The sequence below is a fragment of the Pezoporus occidentalis genome, unplaced genomic scaffold (genome assembly GCF_034315485.1).
Source record: "Pezoporus occidentalis ecotype Australia unplaced genomic scaffold, CSIRO_AGI_Poc_V1 ctg233, whole genome shotgun sequence".
Taxonomy (NCBI): domain Eukaryota; kingdom Metazoa; phylum Chordata; class Aves; order Psittaciformes; family Psittacidae; genus Pezoporus; species Pezoporus occidentalis.
The window spans coordinates 1,309,679-1,334,447 of record NW_026914212.1 but is presented as its reverse complement, the minus strand read 5'-3'; the positions used below and the strand labels follow the sequence as shown (position 1 = coordinate 1,334,447).

The following is a 24,769-nucleotide window of genomic DNA, read 5'->3' as shown; positions in this document are numbered from 1 at the left end:
GGCTCTGGTCATTATTGACTCTTTGGCAGCAATAGTAACACTCAGTTGAACATGATCATTGCTGTGCTTGGGGAGATGGGATGAATATTTTAGAGTAGTAGTTTTTGGTGGGTAAATTCTTTCATTGTGCAGGAGAACAGTAATAATAATGAATAATTCCACAGTATTTTTTACCTTGCGAAGTTTTACCTACTCAAAGCACTAGACTGAGAAGTTTAGCATAGTCTCATAAGATTCCATAGTAGAAGTTTTTTTACTTCAACTATGACTGTAGGTTTTGATACTTATCTGCTGTTGCTTGCATACGTAAAGCTTGAGTTTAGCTTTGTTCAAGGGAACTGTGCATTGATTATCTAAAGTCAGCTTCTTTGGTAAGGGAGTTGTGCAGATCAGCCTGGGGAGATTTCTTTTACAGTACTAATGACCTTTTTCCCCTCTTTTTTTTAAAGACATTTAAAATGAAAACATGTAAAAATACATTTTAAACGAAACAGAGAGCAAAACGCTGTCTTTACACTGCTAGTCTACTTAGCACTTCAGAAGTCCTCATTGTTTCATTTTGCAGTGTTCTCGTTTGGAGATGTCTACGCAAAACAGGACTTCTAGATGTTTGTGTGTGTGTTTAACTTTGTATCACTTAAGGAATAATTCTTAATCACATAAAAATTCTGGCTGTTATTACAGATTGGTTCACATGAGAATAGCTGAGCACTGATGGATTTTGATCAAACAGGCACAACTTTTGGCTTTGGGATAGGTGTGTCCCTGGTGAAATTACTTTTCTGTAACCTTCCCTATAGAAGCTGAAGTTTGAGGACTGAAAAATCCTTTTCCAATAATATGCCAGGTTTTGAATACCCCATCAATGCAAGCCATTTTTGGTGTAAAAGGTCACCCTAAGAGACTGAAATAGTAAGCAAATAATCAAAATCATGTGCCAAAGGCTCGATATTATAACCTAACCATTATGTTCAAAGACTTTGGGTAGGTAGGATGGCTCATATGGGAGGAATTGCAGGATGATACAGCACTGCAGTGTAAAATCATTCCTGCTGTTCAATTTACTTAGCCCAGCACTGCAATTCATCGCCCAGATGTTCAAGAAGTACTTACCACCTCAGGTGAGGACAGAAATGAACACAAAAGCTATCGTGGCAGCCAGTGGGCTCTACATCTTCTGTTATAGCATCCATTCGCATATGATGCATGTTACAAGTTTAGACAGCATAAAGTATTTGTTCTTAGCAATGTTTAGAGAATTATTTTACTATTTAATGTTGTATATCTGCCTAATCATATGCTTAATAGATGGGGAATTACAATATCATGATTTGAAGCTGTGGCTTCTCCTTTTGCTGATTTAAAAGCAAACAAACTCACCAAGTCCTGTAGCTCCAAAAAACTAGAGTTTGTTGCAGCAAGGTAAACAAAAACGTATGCCATAAAAAACACCTCGCAAAGAAATGCGTTAGAGGGGAAAGCTCCCATGATATACGCTGGTATCTGTTAGGGGTCTTTGAGAGATTAACAGGTGCCTTACAAGCTTCTTTTGTGTAGTCTCTGTTAGTCCTGGCCTGCTACTATTATCTGTTTGTTTGGGGACATTTTTACCTTTCCTAGTAACCTGTGATTGCCTGGTAGAGGTAAACATATGGTAGGAGCTAACTTTCCGTAAAGCTTTACAAAGTATCACAGTTGTAACTTGAGAGACAAGTCCTACGTGTAGCTAACTCAACTCTTCTCACTCAGTGAATTTTTATCAGAAGAAGGTCAAGAAAAATTCTGGAATTTTGTAGAAGCCAGTCAAAATATTAAGACATCTGAACATGATGGTAAGTTTTTCATGGTCTTTTTTGCTGGATGATGACTGATAGATGACATGGTTGAAAAATAAACCACAATGTTTTATCTTCCATTGTGTTCATATTGTAAAAGTCAAATGAGGACTGATTTCAGTAATAATTTTACTACAAGGTGCTCAAAACATCTGTTTTGACAAAAGCTGTAGTGGGTAAGTCTGAAATGTATTTTGCTTACCAGTTTCTATTTCAACATGGAATATTAATACTATAAATGCTTTTTATTTGTGTTTCTATTTATCAAATTAAATGGGAGCTCTTAACTGTTTCCTGCCTCCCTAAGGCTATGTTTGTGTCCTCTGCCAGTGTATTTAAGTGTACTGTCATGGATTTCAATTGAAGGTCACTCTCATCCATCTGCAGAACTGGCTGTAATGAAAATTGAGGAGGAATGGACATGTGCATGTTTACAATTAATGTCATGGGCTTCTGTTAGTATAAATCACAATTAGGATTCACAATTAGTAATCAAAATTAGGATAAAAAGCCCCTCTTTGATACGAATATGGTATGGAAAGAAAACTGCTTGTACTCTGACTTTGCAGATTATACTTCTTACCATGAAATGCTGAAAGCAGCCTGCCACAGTCTGTCACCTTTGCAGCAGAACTTGTTGAAGTTTTCCTTGGCTTTACGGTCTTATTCTGCAACCGTTCAAGCTTTTCAACAGGTTAGTACATGAAAACCTCAAATGATTTATACAGCATTACCTAAAGCCCAGGAAGGAACAAGCTGTGTAAGGAGACATTTGATAGCGTAACAGACGTATCTGCTAATTTCAGTGAGTGCCAAATTTGAGTCCATCTGTGTAGAGTAGACAGAAGAACTGGGATTTCAACATATCTTCGTATCGTTGATGCCCACTGCACTAACAATTGTGTGAAGATTTGTATGAGCTGCTTTGTTGAAACCTGTGATGCTGCTGCTGCTTTCCCTGTTATTCAGTTGTACTTAGTTGAAGGTAGTAACCCACAAATATATAGCTCTAATGTTTACATAAGTTGTACTTTGTTCTTTCTCAAACTCATTGCAAACTATGTCACATTATAATGTGCTTTATTTAGGTAATTCTAGAAGACCTCTTCCTTTTGTCATCTGGAATCATTTTGTCATTTGATGTTTAACAAATACAGAGGTTTCTGATGTGTAATGCAAAAGAGACCTCAATCAAACACCCTACAATTGCAAGCCTTGCTTTTTGTACCTGGAATCAATAGTACAGTTAATAGTAATAGTCTGCAGAAATATTTATAATAATACTTAACTCTCAATTTTGCAATTTCTACCTTGCATTTAAACGATGTAATAAATAGCAAAGAAGTACTAGTTTAGGCTTTAGGAAATCAAAGAAGTCTGACAGTACAGAGAGCTATGCTGTTATCATTTTTGCTTGTTCTAAAGGCAGACATTTAACCTACTCTATCACAAATATTTTCATACAGATAGCAGCAGATGAACCTCCGCCAAAGGGCTGTACCCTGTTTTTTGCTGTGCATGGGGATAAGACATGTGAATTTGAGTTGCTTGGAAACCTTTTACAGGGAGCTTCAGAAAGGTATTTGCTTTTGCATCACTGGATTAGCGCTTAAAATTTAACCTAGTTAGACTTACTGCTGTAAAGAGATAGAATAAACTAATTGTTTCTACATTGTTCAGTGCTGCTTTATACTGTCCACTGCTTGCACACAAGTGGCAGTCTCTTATTTCTTATTAATCCAGATTGGAATGATTGTTTTCATATCACTTGCTCTGATATTATGCTAGGAAGAGGAATGCGCACAGGAAAAGCGGGAAACCATTTGCTGAAGTACATTAGGAGTTCTCAGGAATATGAAAAGCCTTTAGTATGTCGGGTGACTAGAAAGAGCTCGGCTACATATTAAAATGATGGTTAATATAACAGAGATGGTTTCATGAATGGCTTGAAACATGCACAGTATTTTTCTCTGTACAATCTTCTCAGCATTGACAAAGAAAACTATTACCACATGATGTAATACAAGATCAGATTTCTTTACAAGGACAGAACTTCACTTTAACTTTTAGTAACAACAAGAAACTGTAAAATGTAATAACCTCTTTAGAATAAAACAAAACCAACAAAACAAAACCCAGCCAAACTCAAACCCTTAAATTTCAGTTTGTCTCCATAGTAATTCTGGTAGTTTTGGGTTTTGTAAGCATAAGGGGTTTCTGCTCAATGTGTAGACATCGATAGCTCACATGCTGTTCTGTTGACTCACTGGGAATATTTTAAATACTTCATTTTGTCTTAGACAAAATTTAAATACCCACGTTGAAAAGAGTCTTCTCATTCAGTTTTTTGTTTGTATATTAACCAAGGACAGGGTTGTTGCTCCAGTTTGAGTTCCTGGAATGTTTGCTCTGTTAGCCTTTTACTTTTTTATACAGAATTTATGATTGAGCACTTGGGGCACAGAAGTTAACTGGAAGTTTAAGGGAAGTGGTCAGTTTTTAAAATAAGGATCATGTTAGGTTCAAAACAGCACCTTGCTACTTGCTTCATTTTCATATGTCCATTTTTAAACAAGCTTTATCAACATGCATTGAGTGCTGCCAACCTTGATGATATGTATGAATAGCTTGATGTAAGTATTCAGTGAAGACATGAACAGTGATTCAACATGAAAAAAAGAGATTTTGCTTCTTGCGCTGAGTGAAGAAATGCTGTGAAGTACAGTGTGCTAATCTCCAATGTTTATTCTTAGGCCAAAGCCATTTTTGTTCAAAGGTGATCACAAGTACCCAGTGTCAAACCCTGAGAGTCCTGTCGTCATACTTTATGCTGAGATTGGCTCAGAGGAGTTCTACAGAAACCACAAGAAGCTTGTTTTAAAGGCTGAGGCAGGGGAAATCACTTATGTCCTCAGACACTATATTGCTGTAAGTATATTTGTGTGTTGTTACAGAGGTATTTGACATGGAAAAAGCAACTGACCTGGGTTTTATGAAAAGAAAACTGGCCAACTTTGTTCCCTTTAAACTGACATTTGCATAATGTGTTGCTGCTTGATGTTTATTTGGAGTACTCAAAAGTTTGTTTTCTATTGCATGTACCTGAGGAATACATAATATTTTAAACCTCCTGCTTTTTTAAATAGGAGGATCATTTGATTTTACAAATGCAGAGTTAAACTCCAGATTAATTATAGGCTTTAATCTAAAAAATCTTTGCTTCACCTATATTAGATTACAGGAAACAATCAGATCTTTCCACAGGCAGGCCACTTAGCTACTTGATCTGAAAAGCAAAGATTAACCTGAACGCTTTCAAATAAAGGTGCTATTTCCACAGCAGATGGTTCTGTAATAATACAGAACTGCTTACCAGTCCTAATGCATTTTGTCCTGATTTCCACCCCCCTCCCCTAAATTGCCCATTACCACTGGATTAGTGTTTAAAGCTACATTTCAAAAGCTCTGAGAAATTTGACTTTTTTCCTACACATTGTTTAATACTGCTAAAACCTGCAGTATAGCAGCTAGTTAGTAGCAAGACTTCAATGCAAAAAAAGCATTAGCTGATTCACTTTTAATGATCTTTGCACTTTATTATTAATAAAGTCATATTCTTGCATATGCCACTTACTTTTAAAAAGGTATTTGTTTATCAGTGTTGGATGGAGTACTTACATTCAAAATTAAGTGTACTGCACAAGAGATCTGTATACAGTTGCGGGACTCCTGTATACTTCAGAATACTTCTAAGAAGTCATCACATTTTTTCCCAGTAAAAACAGACCTAATTATACATCTCTGTTGAGTCGCTGACTTATTACTTTTTTGTAATGAATGTTTCATTTCTGAACTTCACAGCTGAAGTTCCTTTTCCTCCTCTTACTTGATTTGATGATGTGAGTCTGTCCTGTCCTATTTGGCTTATGCTGAATCCTGAAAACATCGTTTTGTGTTCCTCTTTACTTTGTGGTTTTCAGTGGTTTTCTTGTCCACGAGGTATCTTTGCTCACTGAAATTAAAAAAATTCTATTGAAATACAGCAGGAAATATAATATTACAATATATACTACAGAATCATTCATTGTGTTTTCCTCACTTCTCTATTACCAGTTATGTCTGAAATGTATACCACCTAGAGCTTTCTTACCTTTGGGCAATGGCAGCCTTTCATTTGTGCATCAAACCAAAGAGTGGCAATACTGTACTGTTTGCTTTTCGTTACAGAATCCCAGTAAAGAAAAAGTCTACCTCTCTGGGTATGGTGTGGAACTGGCTATTAAAAGTACAGAATATAAGGCCAAGGATGATACACAGGTGAAAGGTGAATTATTACTTTAAGTATGTTAATGTGAACATCTTAATTTTTCAAAGATAATTTTGTATGGTTTTTACATGAATAACTGTTTACCTGAAAAAAAAAAGGTAAAGACCTCTGGGTTGCAATGAGAACAGTTTAATAATTGAAATAAAAGTAAAATACGATAATAATAACGAGGAGCAGAAGGAATAAACAATACTTGACAACTAGAACATCAGTGTTTTCTCAGCACTATTGTTATACTAAATCCAAAATACAACACTGTTCCAGCTACTAGGAAGAAAATTAACTCTATCCCAGCTGGAACAAGGACAGGCTCTCCTCCAGCTCCTGTCTGATTCTGTGAATGTTCTGACTGTGCAGTCTTTTATTGATGACTGTTTTGGCTTGCCCAGGAGCAAACACTCATCAAAAGGTCAGGATCTTGAGTCAGACTTTAGCATAAAACATCTAGATTGGAGTTGGCTTCTGTCCAGCTAATTAGAAGATCGTGTGAGTCTTGCACAGATTTCTTTTTGATGTTTAAACCCAGAATTGGACTTCACTCAGATGTTACTATTTTATCATGGTTTTTGGAGCTAAAATCAGAGCTGTGATCACAACTGAAGTTTAGCAGTTGCTCTGCATGTCATGTCCTGAAAGCTTCTAGGTCCTAGTGAATTCCTCTGAAATGCTTAGCTCTCTGAGATACCCACTTATCTTAAGCTTTTTCTTCTCAATAATCCAACTTTGTTTCATTTCAGCTGTTACTATGTTCATTTGTAAAGGTAATGTCTCTTCAATAAGGTTTAAAAGTTAAATCTGAAACTTGGCCTTTCCTTCTTTTTGGTTTCTGCAGTGTATTTTTGTTAAACTAATCAAAATGAGTGCAAGAACTGTTTCTGAACAGCTTGGTAACAATAGTGTTATCTTATGTGTTTACAGGCACAGATGTGAATGCTACAGTAATAGGTGAAAATGACCCTGTCGATGAAGTGCAAGGATTTCTGTTTGGAAAACTAAGGTAGAACTTCTAAGTTGTTGATCTCTGTCATATCAGAAAACATGTAGAGATGCTGATGTTTTTTGCTCCTTATTGTTTTTTAAATGCCTGAGTTATTCACTGATATAAGCAGCATACTTTTCCATATGTTAGTTTCTTAAAATTAGCAGCAGACTCGCTTTTAGGAAACCCAAGAAATTGTTTTACCCTCATACCCTTTTAGGCAGTTGTATCCTGACTTGACAGAAGAGCTGAAAGAGCTTAGAAAACACCTCGTGGAAAGTACCAATGAAATGGCACCTTTGAAAGTATGGCAGCTACAAGGTAATCTGTATGAGGGTTTCACTGTTGTATTGGAAAAACCTTAACGTAAACTTATCTTCTTGTGTACTACACAGATGAGGTTGCTAGTGGCTGCATACAGTTGAGAGAGCTTGACTGAAAATTCCTGCATTGGAAAATTCTGGATTTTCAAAAGTACCTTTGTAATCTCCTGTTGAGATAGCTTTTAGAAAAGATTGTTTCACAGGACTTCTGAAATGAGGTTTGCTTTCTATACTGTGAAGTACAGTAAGCCACCTGCTCTTAAACTGACCATTCTGTATGATCTGCTAAATGCAGAAAAGCAAAGGAAATGCAAAGTTTCTTTCCATGGTCACATGCTTGGTGTGGAAAGCTGAGATTTCTCAACACCAAAGAAAAACCGTATTTCAAAAGCATCTGCATATACACAACTCTGGCCTGTTTTCCTGGGAATCATCTGTAGAGGCCTGTGGAAAAGCTTTTTGTCCTCTGGAAAAAAAGAGTAACTGAAATGCTGAGCATACGTTATAGTCACAAAGAATCTACTTATATCCAACAGATGGCTGTTTGTATTTCTAGCTTGTAGATTTCTAGCTTCTAACAAGTACCCAGACTCCTTCTGAAGGGCAGATCCTCCCTCCTCAGCCAAAACAAAAAGGTGGTGGTCTGGACTCTTTGCAGCAACCTGTGGACAGGATACATTTGAAAGTGTTACTTACTTCAAGGCAACAAATATAAATTGAATAAAGGAAGAAGATGTTTGTTGTTTTTTTTAAAGTATCTAAAGGTGCAGCTAGAAAACAAATTTTCATAGGTAACAAATAAGCAAAACCAGTCAAAAGCTAAAGTGAAGATGACTGCACTGCCTTGTTTTCAGTTTACAGTTCTCAACTTCTGTTTTCTTTCACTTGTAGATTTAAGTTTTCAAAGTGCTGCTCGCATTTTGACTGCTCCCCCTGTGGATGCTTTGATGGTCATGAAAGACCTGAGTCAGAACTTTCCTACTATGGCCAGGTAACTTTAATTATGAGTTCTAGGAAGTTTTCTTACTATCTTTTTCCTGAGACAGGCAGCATGGGGTTAATGTCCAAGTTTCCATTTGACTGGAAGCAAACACTGGGGAATGTTTGGGTAGAGAAGTTCTTCAGCCTAGGGTTACAAAGAGGATCTCTTGCAGTGTTTTTCTTGGATGGCAGTTGATGTGGACAGGCGGAAAATTTACAGAATTATCCATGGTATTTTGTTGTGAAATGCTTCTGAACATTTTGCGTCAAGTCCTCAAGAATTTATTGGATAGGTTTTCTGTTTGGTGGCTTTAAGGTTTATCCATTCACTAGATCCCAGTCTTCTTCTGGATCTACTCTGCCAAAACGCCCAGTCAATCTCATGGCAGAGACTTATGTGCAATCCCACTGTTTTTGCACTTTGTCCATGTCTTGAGCATATTCAAATTCATTTCAAGAAATTCAGTCATAATCTGGCCTGCCCAACCACTCTAGAAATATATTTCTTCTGATAAATGAGATGACCTGGGCTGTGAAGATGTTATTATAGGAGCTCTTCCTATTTGAGTAGGTGGAGATACACCTGAAAATACAAAGAAGCTGAATTCTGATTTCCCACTAACTGATGTTAAGATTTGTCCTATTTATATCTTCTTGAAGTAGGCACTGCAGTCTCATTGTGTTTTCAGTCATGTATGTGAGCTGTACGTGCCTGTTCTGTGATGATGCAATTACTAGACACAATAATGTAAGGAAAGGAATGGGAACCCACCATGAGGAGTGAAATCCCCCTATTTTCTGCTGCCAGCCTCCACCTCCACCTTTCTGGCAGCTGCCTGCTTTTATTATAGTTAATATGAAATTAGATACTGGCACTTGGCATGTGGTTCTCATTTTTATGTTCTGTTGAATTATAAAGTGTAAGGAAAAACAGTGCATCCTACTGTTTAATGGTACCACAAAGTGCAAGTGAATGCAGGTCTTTATACTAGGAGACTAAATATATTCACAGATGAGGTACAAAAAGTAGGATAAGTAGGTATTTATCCATTAGATGATTCACAATGTGATGTTTTTATTTATGTAGAGCCATAACGAAAACAGTTGTTTCTTCGGAACTCAGAGCAGAAATTGAAGAGAACCAAAAGGTAATGCTTCCAGAAAGTAACATAGTGCTTTTGCGCTTATGTTTTAGTATAAATTCAAACTTTGAAAATAATGATTCTATTTAAAGGTTTACATTTTGCTCAAAAAATTGAGTTGGTATTTTCACACACACCTGTGTCATAGTGTGCATCTAGGAATTAAAAAAGTGGTGGATTTTCAGACATGGATTAGGAACACAAATTAGCTTGTATGCTCAAATATGAATATATTGTCATAAATTCTTTGAGTGAGATGACTGTATTGGGGAATGGTGATACGGGGTTTTGTTTGCAGAGCTGCCCCTACAACGGCTGTTCACAGTAGTCAAGTGTTCTGATAGCTATTTGGCAAGCATTTGTTCATGTGTATGAAAGTGACCTTCTGTTCTGTATCCGGATTAAGAATGTGGTACCTGCATTTATTTATCTTTATAAAATTAACTTTCAATACAATTAAAGTACTATGTTGTTAACCCTGGAGGAAAAAGAAAACATACAGTGCACGTGTTCTTAGGATTTCCATGCAGAGTGTCTTAATGTGATCTGCAGGATGGGACTGGGTGAAAATGAAGCAGTAGAAATTGTGATGTGTGTGTCACATCAGTCTTTGTTTCCAAGTTACATGTTTGTAGTGATGACTTGCCAGCAAGCTTTTATAAAGACAGTATGTTTCTTGCAGAACTGTGCCTGCTGGGTGGCCTTCTTTCAGTCTCTGACCTAGTTCTTATTTGAGTGGTGCAGCAGATGTGTCAAGTCTGAATGCCATAAGCACTACTTGTCCAGGGTAACAGTTAAAAAGAGGTTGGCTTCAAGTTAGGTTTGGATTGTATTCTGGACTTCTCCAAAGCACCTAGATACTAGAAGTGTGAGTGCTTTTTGGTGGAAGTTGTTAGAGTCAAAAATGTAATTATATTTTTAGATTATTTTAAAATGTCTGAGCTAGATGGAATGTAGCTTGTCAGAAAGCTATTTAAAAAGCAGATCTATTAAGCATTTTCTTACAGTTCTGGGAATGTAGAAGAAATGTAGTTCTCATTGCCCAATTTGAGATGGTGCTTAGATTCCTAAATTCACTGGTGTTTACGTATAAGTCACAAAATAAACTTGAACCCTTCTGCCATGGCTTAGAATGATTTATATTTTGTGCAAGAAAATGGTTCCAATGCTTTGAGAGTGAAACTAGTGAAGTAATAAAATTTAGCAGCTACCCACGTAAGTGTACATGTGCTTTGAAACAGGAACACAAAAAAATGGGCCTGTGAAGGACCCCGAGGTCATTGAGTAGGCTCTGGTGTTGCAGAAAAATGTTTCAACAGCTCTGCTGTGTACTTGGCATCAGCAAAGCACTGGCAAATAAAAAAGTAGCCGGTTGGGAATTTTCTACAGACTTTTGTACAGCATTTTGTACAGTTAAAATACCCCTGGTAGTGCAGTATGGATAGAGTGCAAAATGCAAGTTTAAAATGGCAATGAAAACAAAGCCAAACAACAGCTTTTACTGTATGATGTATGCTGATCTATTCGCACATTTCAGTCTCGCTTGGTATTAATAGGAAAAATACGAAGTATATTAAGTACACACTTATGTCTTTATCTAATAAATGATATTTGGCTAGTCTAGTAGTAAATGCCAAGGTACCTGACATCTACTTACAAGTCCATGGAGATTCCTGTTCTCAAAGAGAAATTCCTTGTTGTTCAATAGGGATAAAATCAGAAAAGAAGGGATGCAATTTGACACTGTTGTCCAGTGTGGTCCTGGAAGGGACAAGGTATAGAATGTAAGTGCAAATGAAAGCTACCTGGTGGCTTTTCTGTTACATGTTAGATCACACTGGTCCGCAGGTAAATCCATGATTCTGTGGATTCATTTTTACTCAAGGTTTAGATCCAGATCTGGCTAGATCTAACCCTGCCCTTTAAGGCTATTCTTTGCATGACTCAGTTTGTGGGGATATTATTTGATAGTGAAGTTTACTGCTATTAGTAAGTTAGTTTACTATAAATTGTATCTTTTTGTGGATAATACTGCATGTACTCAGCTCTTCTCTGGGAGTCTTTATTTAATAAAATACATAAATTCTTCCCAATTAGATGCTGCTTTCCTGTTGTTGGTACTTCAACTATTCCTCTGTTTGCTTTGCTCGCATTCCTCATGATATTAGTGTTTTTCAGTGTACAAATACTATATTTCTCCTCCAGCGTTCATAGTGCCTCTTCATAGTATTTTGTAACTGGTACTGCAAGACAAGAGCTACTGAAGAAAGCAGTGCCGTTTTTCAGGTTTTAAACATGCTAGAGTTGGGAAATCTGTTCCAGGAGGACTGTGTTTTATTCACCTCTCCCAGGTGTTCTCTGTGATGGTGCCTCAATTCAGGGACAACTACCCATTCAAATGGGGTATTGCTTAGAGGTACCTGACAGAAATTCCAAAATATTGGTAAAGCTTTTTCCACTGGTGTACTTCCTGGTTTTGGGGAGGTCAGACTACAATGGCAGCTCCTGTACTTGACGACATACCCACTAGATCAGGACTTAACTGGTACCTTAAACACAGTAGTTCTACTAGAGAGTACCATGCAATATCCAGCTGTTTATGTCTGTTCTGCCCAAAACTGCATGTTAAAGAGCTAAGACAATTATTTTTAATTATTTCATCTGAGTATATTTAAAAAGTCAACTCAGGGACTTCCCAGTGCACTGCTGAATCATGTAGAAAGAAACAACTGATTTAAGTATCTATGCACTAAATAGTTTCAGTTGTTTTTTCATCTGGTACAGGTGTGTGCACAAAGTCAGGCAAGACTGCAGTTGAGAAGCAATGGGATGCAATTTGTAATGCTATAAGGGAGATATAATCCACAATTCAGCACATTAAACACTCTAGTAATGATTTTTCTGTGCAGAGCATTCTTCTAATGATTGTCTACTTTCTTTCAGTATTTCAAAGGAACATTAGGATTGCAACCAGGAGATTCTGCCTTGTTCATCAATGGACTGCTTATTGATTTAGACACTCAGGACATATTTAGGTAGGAATGTTACATTTTTCAGAATAATTTTATCCTATTTAGCAGCTTGCATCCTGCTTGTACATGGATGGTAAGGTCATTTAGAGAATTTTGAACCTTCTTCATGAAGTCTGTATCTAGACTAGGTTTAAAGGTTAAGTACTGAAAAAAGCCAATCATGGTTCCTTCTCTTATGCAAGTGCATTTCTAACAAAGATCCTGATGAAAACTGGAATACCCTTGAAGACCGGAATGCGAGGTCACCTTTGTACTATCCTTTTTATCTGTGCTCTGAATAGCAAGATTCTGGTCTCTAAAGACAGTCACCACACAGGTTTTATTCTGAAGATAGCAGACTGATTCTCAAAGGATAAACCATTGTAAATTCTTCATCTGAAACCCACCCTCCTGGTTAAAATTTGCTCCAATAATATGGAATTGAAATACATATGTATATCATGCTTTAATTATTTCATGTAGTTTTCCCTAGAATTACAATGTAATTGAATATGTTTAAGTTAGTTCAAGCTTCTTAGGACAGTTAGAAATAGGAAGAAATAAGAAGTAATGCACAGACATTACCCCTTAGGGTAAGAGCAAGTTATTTACCTTGTCTTTAAAATTCATCAATGATTTCTCTTTTCCTTCCAGCTTGATTGATGTGCTGCGCAATGAAGCCCGTGTTATGGAAGGCCTACACAGCTTAGGAATTGAGGGGCTTTCCCTGCACAATGTTCTGAAGTTGAACATCCAGCCATCAGATTCTGATTATGCTGTGGACATCAGAAGCTCTGCTATTTCAGTGCGTATGGCTTTTTAGAAGAGAGATTTTATGTGTTGTTGGGCTGTTCATGGGAACTTGGGATCTTATCTCACCATCAGCTCTGAAACTGCAGTAAAGAAAGAAAGATATAATTAGCTCTTTAAAAAGCTTAACATTTTATTCATACAGATCTCAATATAGTGTCTGATTTGAAAATAGCAGCAGGATATTTTCAGCACATATATATATATATATATGTATCAGCAGGAGGACTGTCAGTCATTTAAATGCCTGTATTTTTTCCTCAGTGGATCAACAATCTGGAAGTTGACAGTCGGTATAATTCCTGGCCTTCCAATGTGCAAGAACTGCTGCGTCCCACATTTCCAGGAGTGATCAGACAAATCAGAAAAAACTTCCATAATTTCGTAAGTAGTAACCTCACTAGAAACGAAATGTGTGTTGTTTTTTCAACAGCAGGGACATTAGCTTTTGCAACTCACCTACTACATATATGCTGCATTCCCTGTCACTTAAATATCTTGAGATGGGTAGTTTCTCTAACAGGTTTTGTTCTACTTGTACTAGTAAGTTGTGGCTGAGATTCAGAGATTACTGAGCATGATTTTGTCATCTATTAGCTGCCAAAAACTGCTTCATCAGTGGAAAAAACTATCATCTACTGAGTGAGAATGCATTTCAACTTTGTGGTAGTACCTGAATCCTCAAATTTGGTAATTAGTAGCTTCCAGACAGGGTCAAGACCAACTTCAGGTACTTCAGTGGGAAAGCATTCTTGCACCAAGACTTTAAAAGATGGTCAACGGCCCTCAGTTTAATCCTAGGTGTCCTTTTAGTCTCTAGGTAAACTGCTTAAAATTAGATCTAATAAGGACTTTGTAAATTATGTACTGTAATTCATGTCATGTGGCCCTATATTAAAAAGGACTCCTGTGATTAGTGGCAAACAGGGACCCGAATCACCTCAAACTGCCAGTATTAATACGTTATCTTTTTCTCTGGAGTTTAGTACTTCTAACATTGAAATTAAGTGAAAAGACAACACTTGGCATGAATAAAGGGCCCTAAATTTATTCTGAATGGCCTGGTTCTCCCTGGCTTTGGGCTTGCTTTGAGCATGTCTTAGCAGCATCAGCTCTCCAGGGGGCTGAGCAAAGCAGTGCTGTGTTCCTCAACTCCAACAGATTATCTCCCATGCACATCATGAAGACTGCATTAATTAAGGGTGGATTTGTGTACTCACAGAGGCAGAAACTTCGATGCTAGCATATACTTGGGGTAAAGATACAAAGTACATAAGAAGTCTGATCTTTTCTAGTTAAAGGAGTGGTTTAGACTGGGTATTTTAGATAATGGACCTAAAGACTTCAGAAGAAGCTATTAAGGCCTCATCTAAGTAGGACTGATGATAATTCTGCGCTGAAACGTGAATGAAGCTATCTCTAATCAAAAACTTCTTAAGGGAATAGAGACTTTTCACTTGCAATTTGTACGCAGGTGCTGATAGTAGATCCTGTTCATGAGACGACTGCAGAATTACTGAATGTGGCAGAGATGTTCTTCAGTAACCACATCCCACTGAGGTAACTGCTGTGTTTTAACTGGAATTTTTTTACATGACTTTTATTTTTCTGATGTTTTCAAATGTAAAATTCTCATTGCTAGAGCACTGTAGAAAAGTTCCATGTTTTGTATTGGTGGTGGGGGAGTGCATTTACTAAGTATTGGTTCTTATTTCATTTTCTTTTTTAATATAACTTTTGCTATTTGCAAAACAGAGTTCAGTTTCTTTAACAGTCAAAAAAACCCTAAAAGCAAGTACATTAGATGAAAGAGAGATGAAACGCAAGACTCTGATGGGACTCACTGTTAGAGATTGTATGTCCTAAGTTTGACTGCTGGCCTCCGTGCTTGAAATCTTATCAGTCTATTCTAGAAAAATCCTTTATCTAAGATGCTGATCACAGCTGACAGTTGTATGCAGAATCGATGATTTATTAGTATAATAGCTTAATGATCTGGGGATTTGTTTGATTGCAGGATAGGACTAGTCTTTGTGGTTAATGACTCAGAGGATGTTGATGCACTTCAGGATCCAGGTGTTGCCCTCCTTAGGACATACAATTATGTGGCCCAAGAAATGGACAATAATTACGCTTTCCAGACTGTCATGTCTGTAAGTATTCATTTAAAATGGACACTAACATGTTAACATTTTCTGTGTACGTGAGACTATGTTAATGTGCCAATATGTAGATAAGGGAAGAAATTCTGACTGTTAGCATTCAGAGTACCTCTGAACACTAGTACCACACAACACATGCTGCTCTGTGAAGCGCTTCTGACCTAAGTTTAACAAGCAAGAGTAGGTATAATGTGACACTTAACACTTACGCACATTTTTCTGATCCTGCTTCTTTGCTCATTCTGCCAGTCAGTTCTGAACCGCTCTATCCCTTCAATATTATAATTTGTTTTGAACAGTTCCTGCTGCATACTTTTGCCACATCAAAGCATAATCTATGTGCTAAGTAAATGCAATTTTGCTTGTGGTTTGACACTGTTGTACAAATCAGCAATCTGGGGCATACTGTAACTTTAAACTGATGGTGACCTTAAGAAAATTATTTTTATTCTCATTTGACTTGGTATGTATTTGTAAGTCAAAGTAAAATCTTGTACCTTCAAAAGGGAACCAATTACCTACTTTACATGTGAGGTCTGTTATATTGTTTAAAAATATGTCTTGGGTTCTGAAAGGGAAGGGTAGTTCTTTGGATGTGCTTTACTTGAGCCTTTTTTCCCTCCCTAAGCACTACCTTTTCCCCTCAAGTAACTTTTCTAATTAAAGATGCAAGTTATTACATAAGGAAATACATTATATTTGCCTCCTTCCAATCTCACTAGAATGACAACAAGGTAAAAGCAAGATAATTCTAAGCACTACAAGTACTTAGGAGCTGTTATTGCAGCTAATAAACACAAATACATGTTTTGCAGTCTTGCTCTTAATGCCTCCTTATAATTACTGGAACACAGATGGCAGGTCAGCTTACCTTTGATAAGGACAGACACTTTACAGTTGCAGCTGTAAACTTGTATTTGTATCCCCCTTTCAGATATATAACAAAGTAAAAACAGGAGATCAGCTCAAAGTGGAGCATGTGGTTAGCGTTCTTGAGAAACAGTATCCTTATGTGGAAATCAACAGCATTCTGGGAATTGATTCTGCCTATGATCAAAACAGAAAGGTAAGAATTCAGGAATTAGAGGGGTTTTCACTTTCTTTGCTTCAACAGTTTTAGAAATACAGTTATGTACAATTTCTTGATCCAGTTCTCTTACAAGCCATGTACCTGCTTCGTTGTTACATTGAGTGACTTGTAGTAATACTTCAGTAATTATGTTCAGCACAAAGCTTTATATACTGTAATACATATTTTTAAAAATCTGTATGTATAGCACTAGAACCGAGTAGAAACGTTCTTAAAAAATGAAAACCTTCTACCCTGTCTTACATTACAACTGTATTTGCTTCCATATGCAAAGTCAGGTTTTATGTTGTGCATTTTTTTGTTACTACCAGAAAGTGCTCATTGGAATTAATCTGTTTACAGTCTGAGCTTATGGAATATTTTGCACTACTGTATTATGAAGTAACTTTTTTTTCCTCTGAAACTCCGAAAGACAAGGCCATCTTGTACATATAAGATACAGAAAATGTCTTATACACTGCATAAAATTAGTATTCTAAATATGATATGAAGGTTAGAAGGACATCTCAGTGTCTTTAGCATAGACTTGTGGATATTGCAAGCAGGTGTTGTCAACCCTTGTGGTAATGGGCTGATGTGGTAAAGCTACTTCTTTCCCTGTATTTAGGCAGCAAGAGGTTACTATGAGCAAACGGGTGTAGGTCCTCTCCCTGTTGTGTTGTTCAATGGAATGCCTTTTCAAAAAGATCAGCTGGATCCTGATGATCTGGAAACTGTGACAATGCACAAAATCCTGGAAACGACAAGCATCTTCCAGCGAGCTGTGTACCTGGTAGGTGCAGAGCTGAGCTCTGACTTTAGAGAGAAACAACAATGGGAAAAACTTAACTCAAAAGACCCTGAATAAATACTATATAAGACAGCTTAACTTGCGTCAGTTCTTGGTTTGGGTTTCTGTTGGTGGATGTGGGTATTTGTTTGGGGTGTGTGTGTGTTTTACCTTATTAAGGCAAATAAACATGTGAAATAACTAATACTGCTTTTTTTCTTCTTCCTTCAGGGTGAATTATCTAATGACCAAGATGTGGTTGAATACATCATGAACCAGCCTAATGTTGTTCCAAGAATTAACTCAAGAATTTTAATGTCTGACAGAGAGTACCTAGATTTGACAGGAATGAGTAAGGGATGCTTTTAATTGCATTAAACCTGATATATCCAATTTAAATACTTCTGCTGTCCCAATGGAAAGCTCTAGTGGCAAAGTATTAACAACACCCCAAGTGATGTTCTAGCCCTGGGTGAGGAGAGATGTTACGTACAACAGCAACATTAATGTCTACGGATTTATCAAAACAGGATCTTGGTTTGATTTTATATAAACCTTTAGGGGAATATGACTCACGAGGCTGAGAAATTAGCAATGCTAGTAAAAGCCAAGTACAGTAATATGATGTATACAGCAACAGCTTGGTTCTTATTTCTAACCTTCTTTTGAGCAGAGATTGACAGTCATCTTTGCAATTAAGATTTAGAATTTGTCATGTCTAAATGTATTAACACCCGGTGGTTTGACTCTGCAGAATACTGACAGCATAGCAAAACCACTTCTAAAATTACTTTTTTTGAGCTGCTTGAAAAATAGTAACACAGTGGACTTTAAATGTATATTATTTACATAAATTAACTTCAACTAAGTGAGACTTAAACAATTCTTTCAATTGACTTCTGCATATTCTGCATATCAAATACGCCATGTAGCTAATGTAACTTAGGAGACAAAAAGGTAACCTATGAGACAACAGAAATATATTCTGCAGCTTAACAGTGGAAATGAAACATAAAAAGCAAAATTGCAAGGAACAAAATGGGATGTGGTCTTAATGTTCAAGTAATAGTAGTGATTTTTCTTTAATTTTACAGGGAATAGTTGCTTTGGCATCTAATACTTTTTCTCTTCCTCAGGTAACTTTTATGTAGATGACTTTGCTCGATTTACCACATTGGACTCCAAAGATAAGACATCTGCTGTTGCAAACAGCATGACCTACTTAACAAAGAAAGGTAACATCTGCAGTGGATTATGAACCTAAATCTAATTTTATGTGTGTTTCCCAGCATGAGTACAGTTCTCAACACACATGTTGAGCTTTGGTCAGGTCTGTGGGTAATGGCACAATCCAAGTGTTAAAGAGAAAGATTTAATTTTTTTCTTATAAGGGTGAAACAAGAATGTTCTCTGCTTTAAACACAGCCCAGCCTTCAATGAATAATGAAGTCCTACCCAACCTGCTCTTGCTATATTGCACATGACTGCCAGAAATGCAGCAGCATAAGCTCTGATCCTGCAGTGACACAGACTAGAAAATACAAAAGGGATTGTAACTCTCCATCCCATATCTCAAAATTACTTAATGTTACATGGATTCAGAAGAAAATTGTTACTGCCCATTATATGACAACACCCAATGTGGTCTGTGCTAGTTTTTTTGCTCCAGTGCATGTACTGCTTGTTTTCAATGACAACATTGTTCTACTGCAGTTATACAGTCTTGTGCTAAATCTCATCTGTACTTCTCAATGTGCAAAATGCATGCACAGACATAATACAGAACTTAATCAGGCCTTCCCTGTATCCATTTCAGTTAGGTATCACAAATAAGCTGCTGTCATTTGAACCGATTTCTCTTGTTCCTACCTGCTGTCTTTACTAGACTCTCAGAAGTTTCACCAGTACTGTCTCCAGCCATTGCCACCTGCATGCACTGCCTTAGATGTTCCCATTGCTCCTTCTGTCTCCTGATTGCCTGCAGTTCATGTTCAGTCACTTTGATCTGAACAAGTTTCTTGTTTTCCCTTTGTAGGTTATTAGTTAAACCTACACTCCTGCATTCTCATGTGAAAGTCTGCATGGCTTGACAGTTCTGGGTCACTGCCTCTTTGGTCACTTAAGATATTTAATAACTGGTATCTGACTACAGCAATTCCGTAGCACATTTATTTTCTAAAAAAATAGGAAAGTTATACATGCTGCTGGCTCAGCAACAGTACTGAAACAGCACCATTTGGACAGCTTTTAAAGAGGGAAGAGAACATAAATGGGTAACATTCAAGTTGTCATAGCATGGCAGTTTTGCAAAGGGTGTTCAGAATGCCACCTTCAGGGTATGGAACTGGTAAATAAAGCATTGATCTACTTGAGGGGAACAAAAAAATCAAAGATTATTCTAATAAAATTAGTACAAACTCGTTGCTTGCTGGACTTCAACTCTAGTTGATTCAGTTATGTCCTGTTCAGTGCTGCAGCTTCTTGATGCACTTTGGGATTACTATCACATTATTAATATTTCTCTCCTTTCCCCCTTTCCTTTCTGCTTTTTGACCAGGAATGTCTTCCAAGGAGATCTATGGTAACTCATGCTTTAGCATTTTATGTGTTGTTCTGGGAATGTTCTGGATCCTTTATAACACTGGCTTTAGAACCAGCGGGAAGTGAAGCAAGCGTTTAAATGCATGTTTGCTTCAGCACTTTTTTCTCTATGCAAAACTGATTTTGGGAACTAACAGCTTCAGTACAAAGAAGCAGAATGTTGTACCCTAATTGGAATCTCTATTTATAGGTTCCTTTATTTTTTCTAAATCAAAAAGGTAGCAAACAAAAAATTATGAGCTTAGAAACAGTGGTGCATGCTGTCCTAGGTGGGTTTTCTGAATGAGGCAAATGAAACCAATGTAATACCAATACTATTATCTTGCCAAACGTAATTGCTTAGCTTCATCCACTGCTTTCCTGTGTAATCTTACTTGTTTTGAAATCTCTGCATGTGCATCATATTTTTCCTCCAAATGAGGAAAACCTGAAGCTTTCCTTCCCTTTACCCTCAAATTTCTCCCACCCCTGTTTTAAATTGCAGATGACTCCTTTGTTAGACCAGTTACTTTTTGGATTGTTGGCGATTTTGATAAACCTTCAGGAAGGCAATTACTGTATGATGCAATTAAACATCAGGTAGGTGATGTTTTCATTTGAACAGGTTAGCAGTGCTAATAAAGCAGTAGGTAGAGGATTGAAGCACAGGTTGTGCTTCTTCCTATTGTATGCCCTGGGGAGATGGGTTCTCCCTGCAGCATTTCTAAGTTGCAGCCTCATTTTATCTGTAGAGGCTGGGATACCCCTGACCTTCTCGTACTAGGACAAAATCCCCTCTTGGCGCTATGATAACACAACAAAGAAAAGTTGTTCTTTTAAGCCCATGGTCCAAAATTGAAGAGGTCTGTGTTTTGGTTTGGAGATGAACATGAGCATTGCTCCCTGCCTCTTTTGTTCTGGGAAGGTAACTGAATTATAAAAATAGATAGCACTCCCGAATCACTGTTTTGCCAGACCTCTTAGCGGTGGCCATGGTCCCTGGTCTCTTGTGTAACACAGTATTATCTACAGGAGATTACACTGGTGCCTACAGGTAAATTAAATACTTGATGTTAAGTTAGTTCACTCATCCTTTTAACCTTGTGCTGTTATTTACCTAATTTGGAATCTTGTTTTCTGGTTAAGAAATACAAAAGCTTTTCCTATAGTGTTTATTGTAATAGTCTTCTCATTTAAACTACACCTGAACTCCAAACCTTTCCTAATGCATGTTTTGTTAAACACAGAAATCCAGCAATAATGTTCGAATTGGCATGATTAATAATCCTAGTAATGATCCAAATAGCCAGAATACTGTTGTCGCTAAAGCCATATGGGCAGCTCTACAGACACAAACATCAAATAATGCTAAGAACTTCATCACCAAAATGGCCAAAGAAGAAACTGCAAAGGCACTAGAGGCAGGAGCTGACATCTTGGAATTTGCTGTTGGGGTAAGCATGTTTGTTGGCAATTACAAAGGCATGGTACTTCACTTGTTCTAATGATTTAGTGTGGTATGCTCATATGCAAAAGATGCAGCAACAAAAGAAAGTAACACTGTTGGGTTTGCTGCTGCTGCTCTTTTTTTGTTCTGAAAGGCAGACTTACCTAAACATAACAGGCCATCTAAAAGTAAAGTAAATCCTCATACATATCAAACCTATGTAACTTTGAAAAGCAAACAGAAATGCAGATTCAGGGATCAATTTGAGTCAGCCAGGTGTTTCTTGGGGGGGTTAAGAGAGAACTATAATCCTTTTAAAAAGCTAGAAAAATCCTTAGATTTCTCCAAGTAGGTTTAAAAAGAGGCAAGAATCACTTAAGAACAGAAGAATGGAACAACTGGTCTAAGCAGCAACAATTACTAGGGCTGTGGCCATACATGTCAGAAGTCGGGATAACGTTTCAAGGTGGCAGGCAAGAACAAGGTATAAGACGCCAAAGAAGAGGGACTGGGGATAAATTTTAGCAAGACATAAAGATGCTTGTGAACAGGAACAAGCAGGGTGCATTTAAACAAACTGTGCAAAGTTGTACCTTTCTTTTGATTTCAATGTCAAATATTCTTTTCTTTCAGGGTATGGATATCAATATTTTCAAAGAAGCCTTTGAATCTCCCAAGGTGGACTTTATTCTGTCCCATGCTGTATATTGCAGAGATGTTCTAAAGCTGAAGAAAGGGCAGAGGGCTGTGATCAGCAATGGAAGGGTGAGCTCAATCACCAGACAGTAAAGGAGATGGATGTTGCACATGTGGGCAAGAAGCAGACCTTGGTCCACAGGGTCTAGGGATCAGATGGAGTGTCTGAGCCTTCTGTAGGTCTCATCAGTCTTTAGGACTGCTTCCAGTTTGATTTATTCAGACCTGCATGACCTGTTGTTTGTACTGCGTACAGTTAGTTGTTGGTGTTTTGCATAAATTTAGCTCTCTGAATAACAGAGTTGCTTTCATGTTGGCATTAAACTGAGTCCAGGGGTGGAAAGGGATGATAAATTTCAAAGACTGTGCTGCTACAATTCACTGGGCAAAACACTGCTGTCTCTGGCCCTGACCAAGGTGCCCTTGTCTCCTTCCACTGGCTCTTTTTACAATAGATTTAGCTTTAGATTAAGAAAATGGTGTTACAATAGTATTTCACTGCAAGTAATGAAACCCAGCTGTGTACAGCATTAAGCTTTCTTTTGTATTCTGCTTCCTAGTTAGGGGAAAAAAAAAACCCTAAGTTCCAGTGGTTACTGTATACTTCAATGGGTTAAAAAAAATCAAGTGATGAGTTGTGGTATTTTTTTTCTCTTATTAGTAAAATAGCAGGAATTGTCTAGGTAGCTTTTAGGTTCTGGAGGCTAGAGGAGTAAGATTTGCTGGAGTCTTGCAGGACTGCTGGAATTGGCCTGGTGTTCTATTGCCCCTTCAAGATGTAGTACTGCAGGTATAATTTAATATGGCTGACTTTTGCAAACCAAGCACTCAGTGAAAGTTTTAAGTGTATGTTTTATGCCTTAGTCTGGGATTCTTGGCTCTAAACAGTAAAGATTTATTTGTTAAACTCTGCTGCTGTTGACATTAATACCAGCCTAAACAGTTAATACCCACCAATACTGGGCTGAAGTATTTATTTCATGTATCTTTGAATTTTGTTTGTGTTGCCTTTACCTAATTATGCTGATCCTGCCTTTTTTTGTTTTGTAGATTATTGGCCCATTAGAGGATGCTGAGATGTTCAATCAGGATGATTTTCATCTCCTTGAGAATATCATACTAAAGACATCAGGACAGAAAATCAAATCTCAGATTCAGCAGCTGGGATTTGAAGAAGATCTGTAAGTATAAGTGAAAAAAGTGGTAGTACTCTGATAATGTAACTGACTGCAGCCTGGAGAAAGCTTTATCAAGTACGCTCTGGCTGGTGATTTAAGTCAGCTGTCACTGTAAATTTGAGAGAATTAATTAATTCAGGAAAAGCTGACAGACCTTTAAGTTACAGCCCTGCTTCTTGGCAAAGCTGTGATGTACAAATCAATTTTCATTGAACTTTCAAGAGGTTTTGTCTTTAATCTTGAAAATGTATTCTTAAAATATTAGACTGAAAATTTGTGGGAATAATTAAAAGGAGGAAGTTGTCAGAAGTAATTAAATCTCTTCTAGTGATAGGCCCCCTCTTGCTCAAAAGTTTCACCACGTACAGGGTTGTTTCCTAGCTCTTATAGCTGCAGTGTAAAATGGGAAGACTGCTGTGAAATGAGGGTTTGATCTAAATGGCTTACAGGTCTAAGAGAGGTTGGTGAAGTTCAGGAATGCAGTGCCTGTAGCATGGTTGACCTCTAAAATAAGCTGTTCTGTAACTGTCACAGAGTTAAACCCTTTGGTACCCTTAGTAATAAGGCAGCAGCCTGTTTAAATTAATGGCAGATTAACCCTAAATATGTTTAATTCTTCAGGACTTCTGTGGAGAGGTGTAGCAGAAGTGTTAGCTTGTGTTATCTGAACTCAGTCTGTCTCTCTTTTGCTGCTAACTGGCAGCAGTACATGCATTTTTTTTTCTGAGTATCTGTAAACTTCCCCCTACCCCCATTCTTTCTTTTCAGTGCAAGTGACTTGGTCATGAGAGTGGATGCTCTTCTTTCTGCTCAACCAAAAGGAGAGGCAAGGATTGAATACCATTATTTTGAAGAACGATACAGGTATAGGATTACTGGCATTTGCTGAGCAATATGCTTCTCCTTTGTCTTTTATCACTCCCATTGTTTTATGCTGCATATAACTTAAAAAGTCCAAGTAACAATAGGAAAGTTTCCAACAGTTTTCAGGGCACAGTGAGATTCCAGAAATTATTTTTATCTGTCTACCTATCTCTATACATGTACATGTGTATTTTTTTTTCTCTAACTAGTTTCAGAAGGCACATAGCATTTAGGAAGTAATTTGACTTCAGAATGAGATGGACAGTGTTTTTCCTATGTGTATCCATATGTTTGATACTTTAAAAATGTTTTTTCTTCTGTTTAGTGCAGTTAAACTGAGACCAAAAGAGGGGGAGACATACTTTGATGTTGTGGCTATAGTTGATCCTGTGACCAGAGATGCTCAAAGACTTGCTCCGTTACTTCTGGTATGCATGTAATGTTGTGATGCATTTTATGGCCATTTCAGAAAGTTGTCTCAGTTCTGGAATTTTGGAATGTGTGCCTTCTTCCTTGACTGGGTGGTGACCTGTGGCCTTCTGATAATGCCTCAGAGTTGCACCATTTGTTAGTGA

The 24,769-nt window shown here is 37.4% G+C and overlaps 1 protein-coding gene and 1 long non-coding RNA gene across 6 annotated transcripts in view; one reads left to right on the top strand and one right to left on the bottom strand.

Moving 5' to 3' along the window:
- The window catches only part of UGGT1 (UDP-glucose glycoprotein glucosyltransferase 1), a 41,508-nt gene that overhangs the window by 791 nt on the left and 15,948 nt on the right, over positions 1–24,769 (top strand). For 2 of the 4 annotated variants that reach the window (XM_062621766.1, XM_062621768.1), the window contains exons 1-24: positions 2,350–2,529; positions 3,302–3,414; positions 4,589–4,763; positions 6,063–6,159; positions 7,081–7,159; positions 7,362–7,462; positions 8,356–8,455; positions 9,533–9,593; positions 12,531–12,622; positions 13,253–13,403; positions 13,673–13,792; positions 14,883–14,968; positions 15,426–15,561; positions 16,505–16,636; positions 17,268–17,432; positions 17,661–17,781; positions 18,566–18,664; positions 19,987–20,010; positions 20,515–20,609; positions 21,257–21,463; positions 22,090–22,221; positions 23,203–23,333; positions 24,099–24,194; positions 24,520–24,622. In XM_062621766.1, the coding sequence (XP_062477750.1) occupies positions 2,365–2,529; positions 3,302–3,414; positions 4,589–4,763; positions 6,063–6,159; positions 7,081–7,159; positions 7,362–7,462; positions 8,356–8,455; positions 9,533–9,593; positions 12,531–12,622; positions 13,253–13,403; positions 13,673–13,792; positions 14,883–14,968; positions 15,426–15,561; positions 16,505–16,636; positions 17,268–17,432; positions 17,661–17,781; positions 18,566–18,664; positions 19,987–20,010; positions 20,515–20,609; positions 21,257–21,463; positions 22,090–22,221; positions 23,203–23,333; positions 24,099–24,194; positions 24,520–24,622 (2,781 nt within the window). In that variant the 5' untranslated portion in view covers positions 2,350–2,364. Of the gene's footprint in view, positions 1–1,749; positions 1,834–2,349; positions 2,530–3,301; positions 3,415–4,588; positions 4,764–6,062; positions 6,160–7,080; positions 7,160–7,361; positions 7,463–8,355; positions 8,456–9,532; positions 9,594–12,530; positions 12,623–13,252; positions 13,404–13,672; positions 13,793–14,882; positions 14,969–15,425; positions 15,562–16,504; positions 16,637–17,267; positions 17,433–17,660; positions 17,782–18,565; positions 18,665–19,986; positions 20,011–20,514; positions 20,610–21,256; positions 21,464–22,089; positions 22,222–23,202; positions 23,334–24,098; positions 24,195–24,519; positions 24,623–24,769 lie in introns of those variants that run through there. The other 2 variants (XM_062621769.1, XM_062621767.1) reach the window with 2 other exon arrangements.
- Positions 2,438–16,582, bottom strand: LOC134165214 (uncharacterized). 2 transcript variants are annotated; one of them, XR_009965435.1, is made up of 5 exons: positions 16,442–16,582; positions 13,211–13,491; positions 11,230–11,348; positions 5,722–5,847; positions 2,438–2,569 (listed from the first exon to the last, which is right to left on the bottom strand). It is a non-coding gene; the product is annotated as an uncharacterized LOC134165214 (long non-coding RNA). The 2 variants fall into 2 exon arrangements; XR_009965434.1 differs by lacking the exon at positions 2,438–2,569 and having other exon boundaries at positions 5,472–5,847.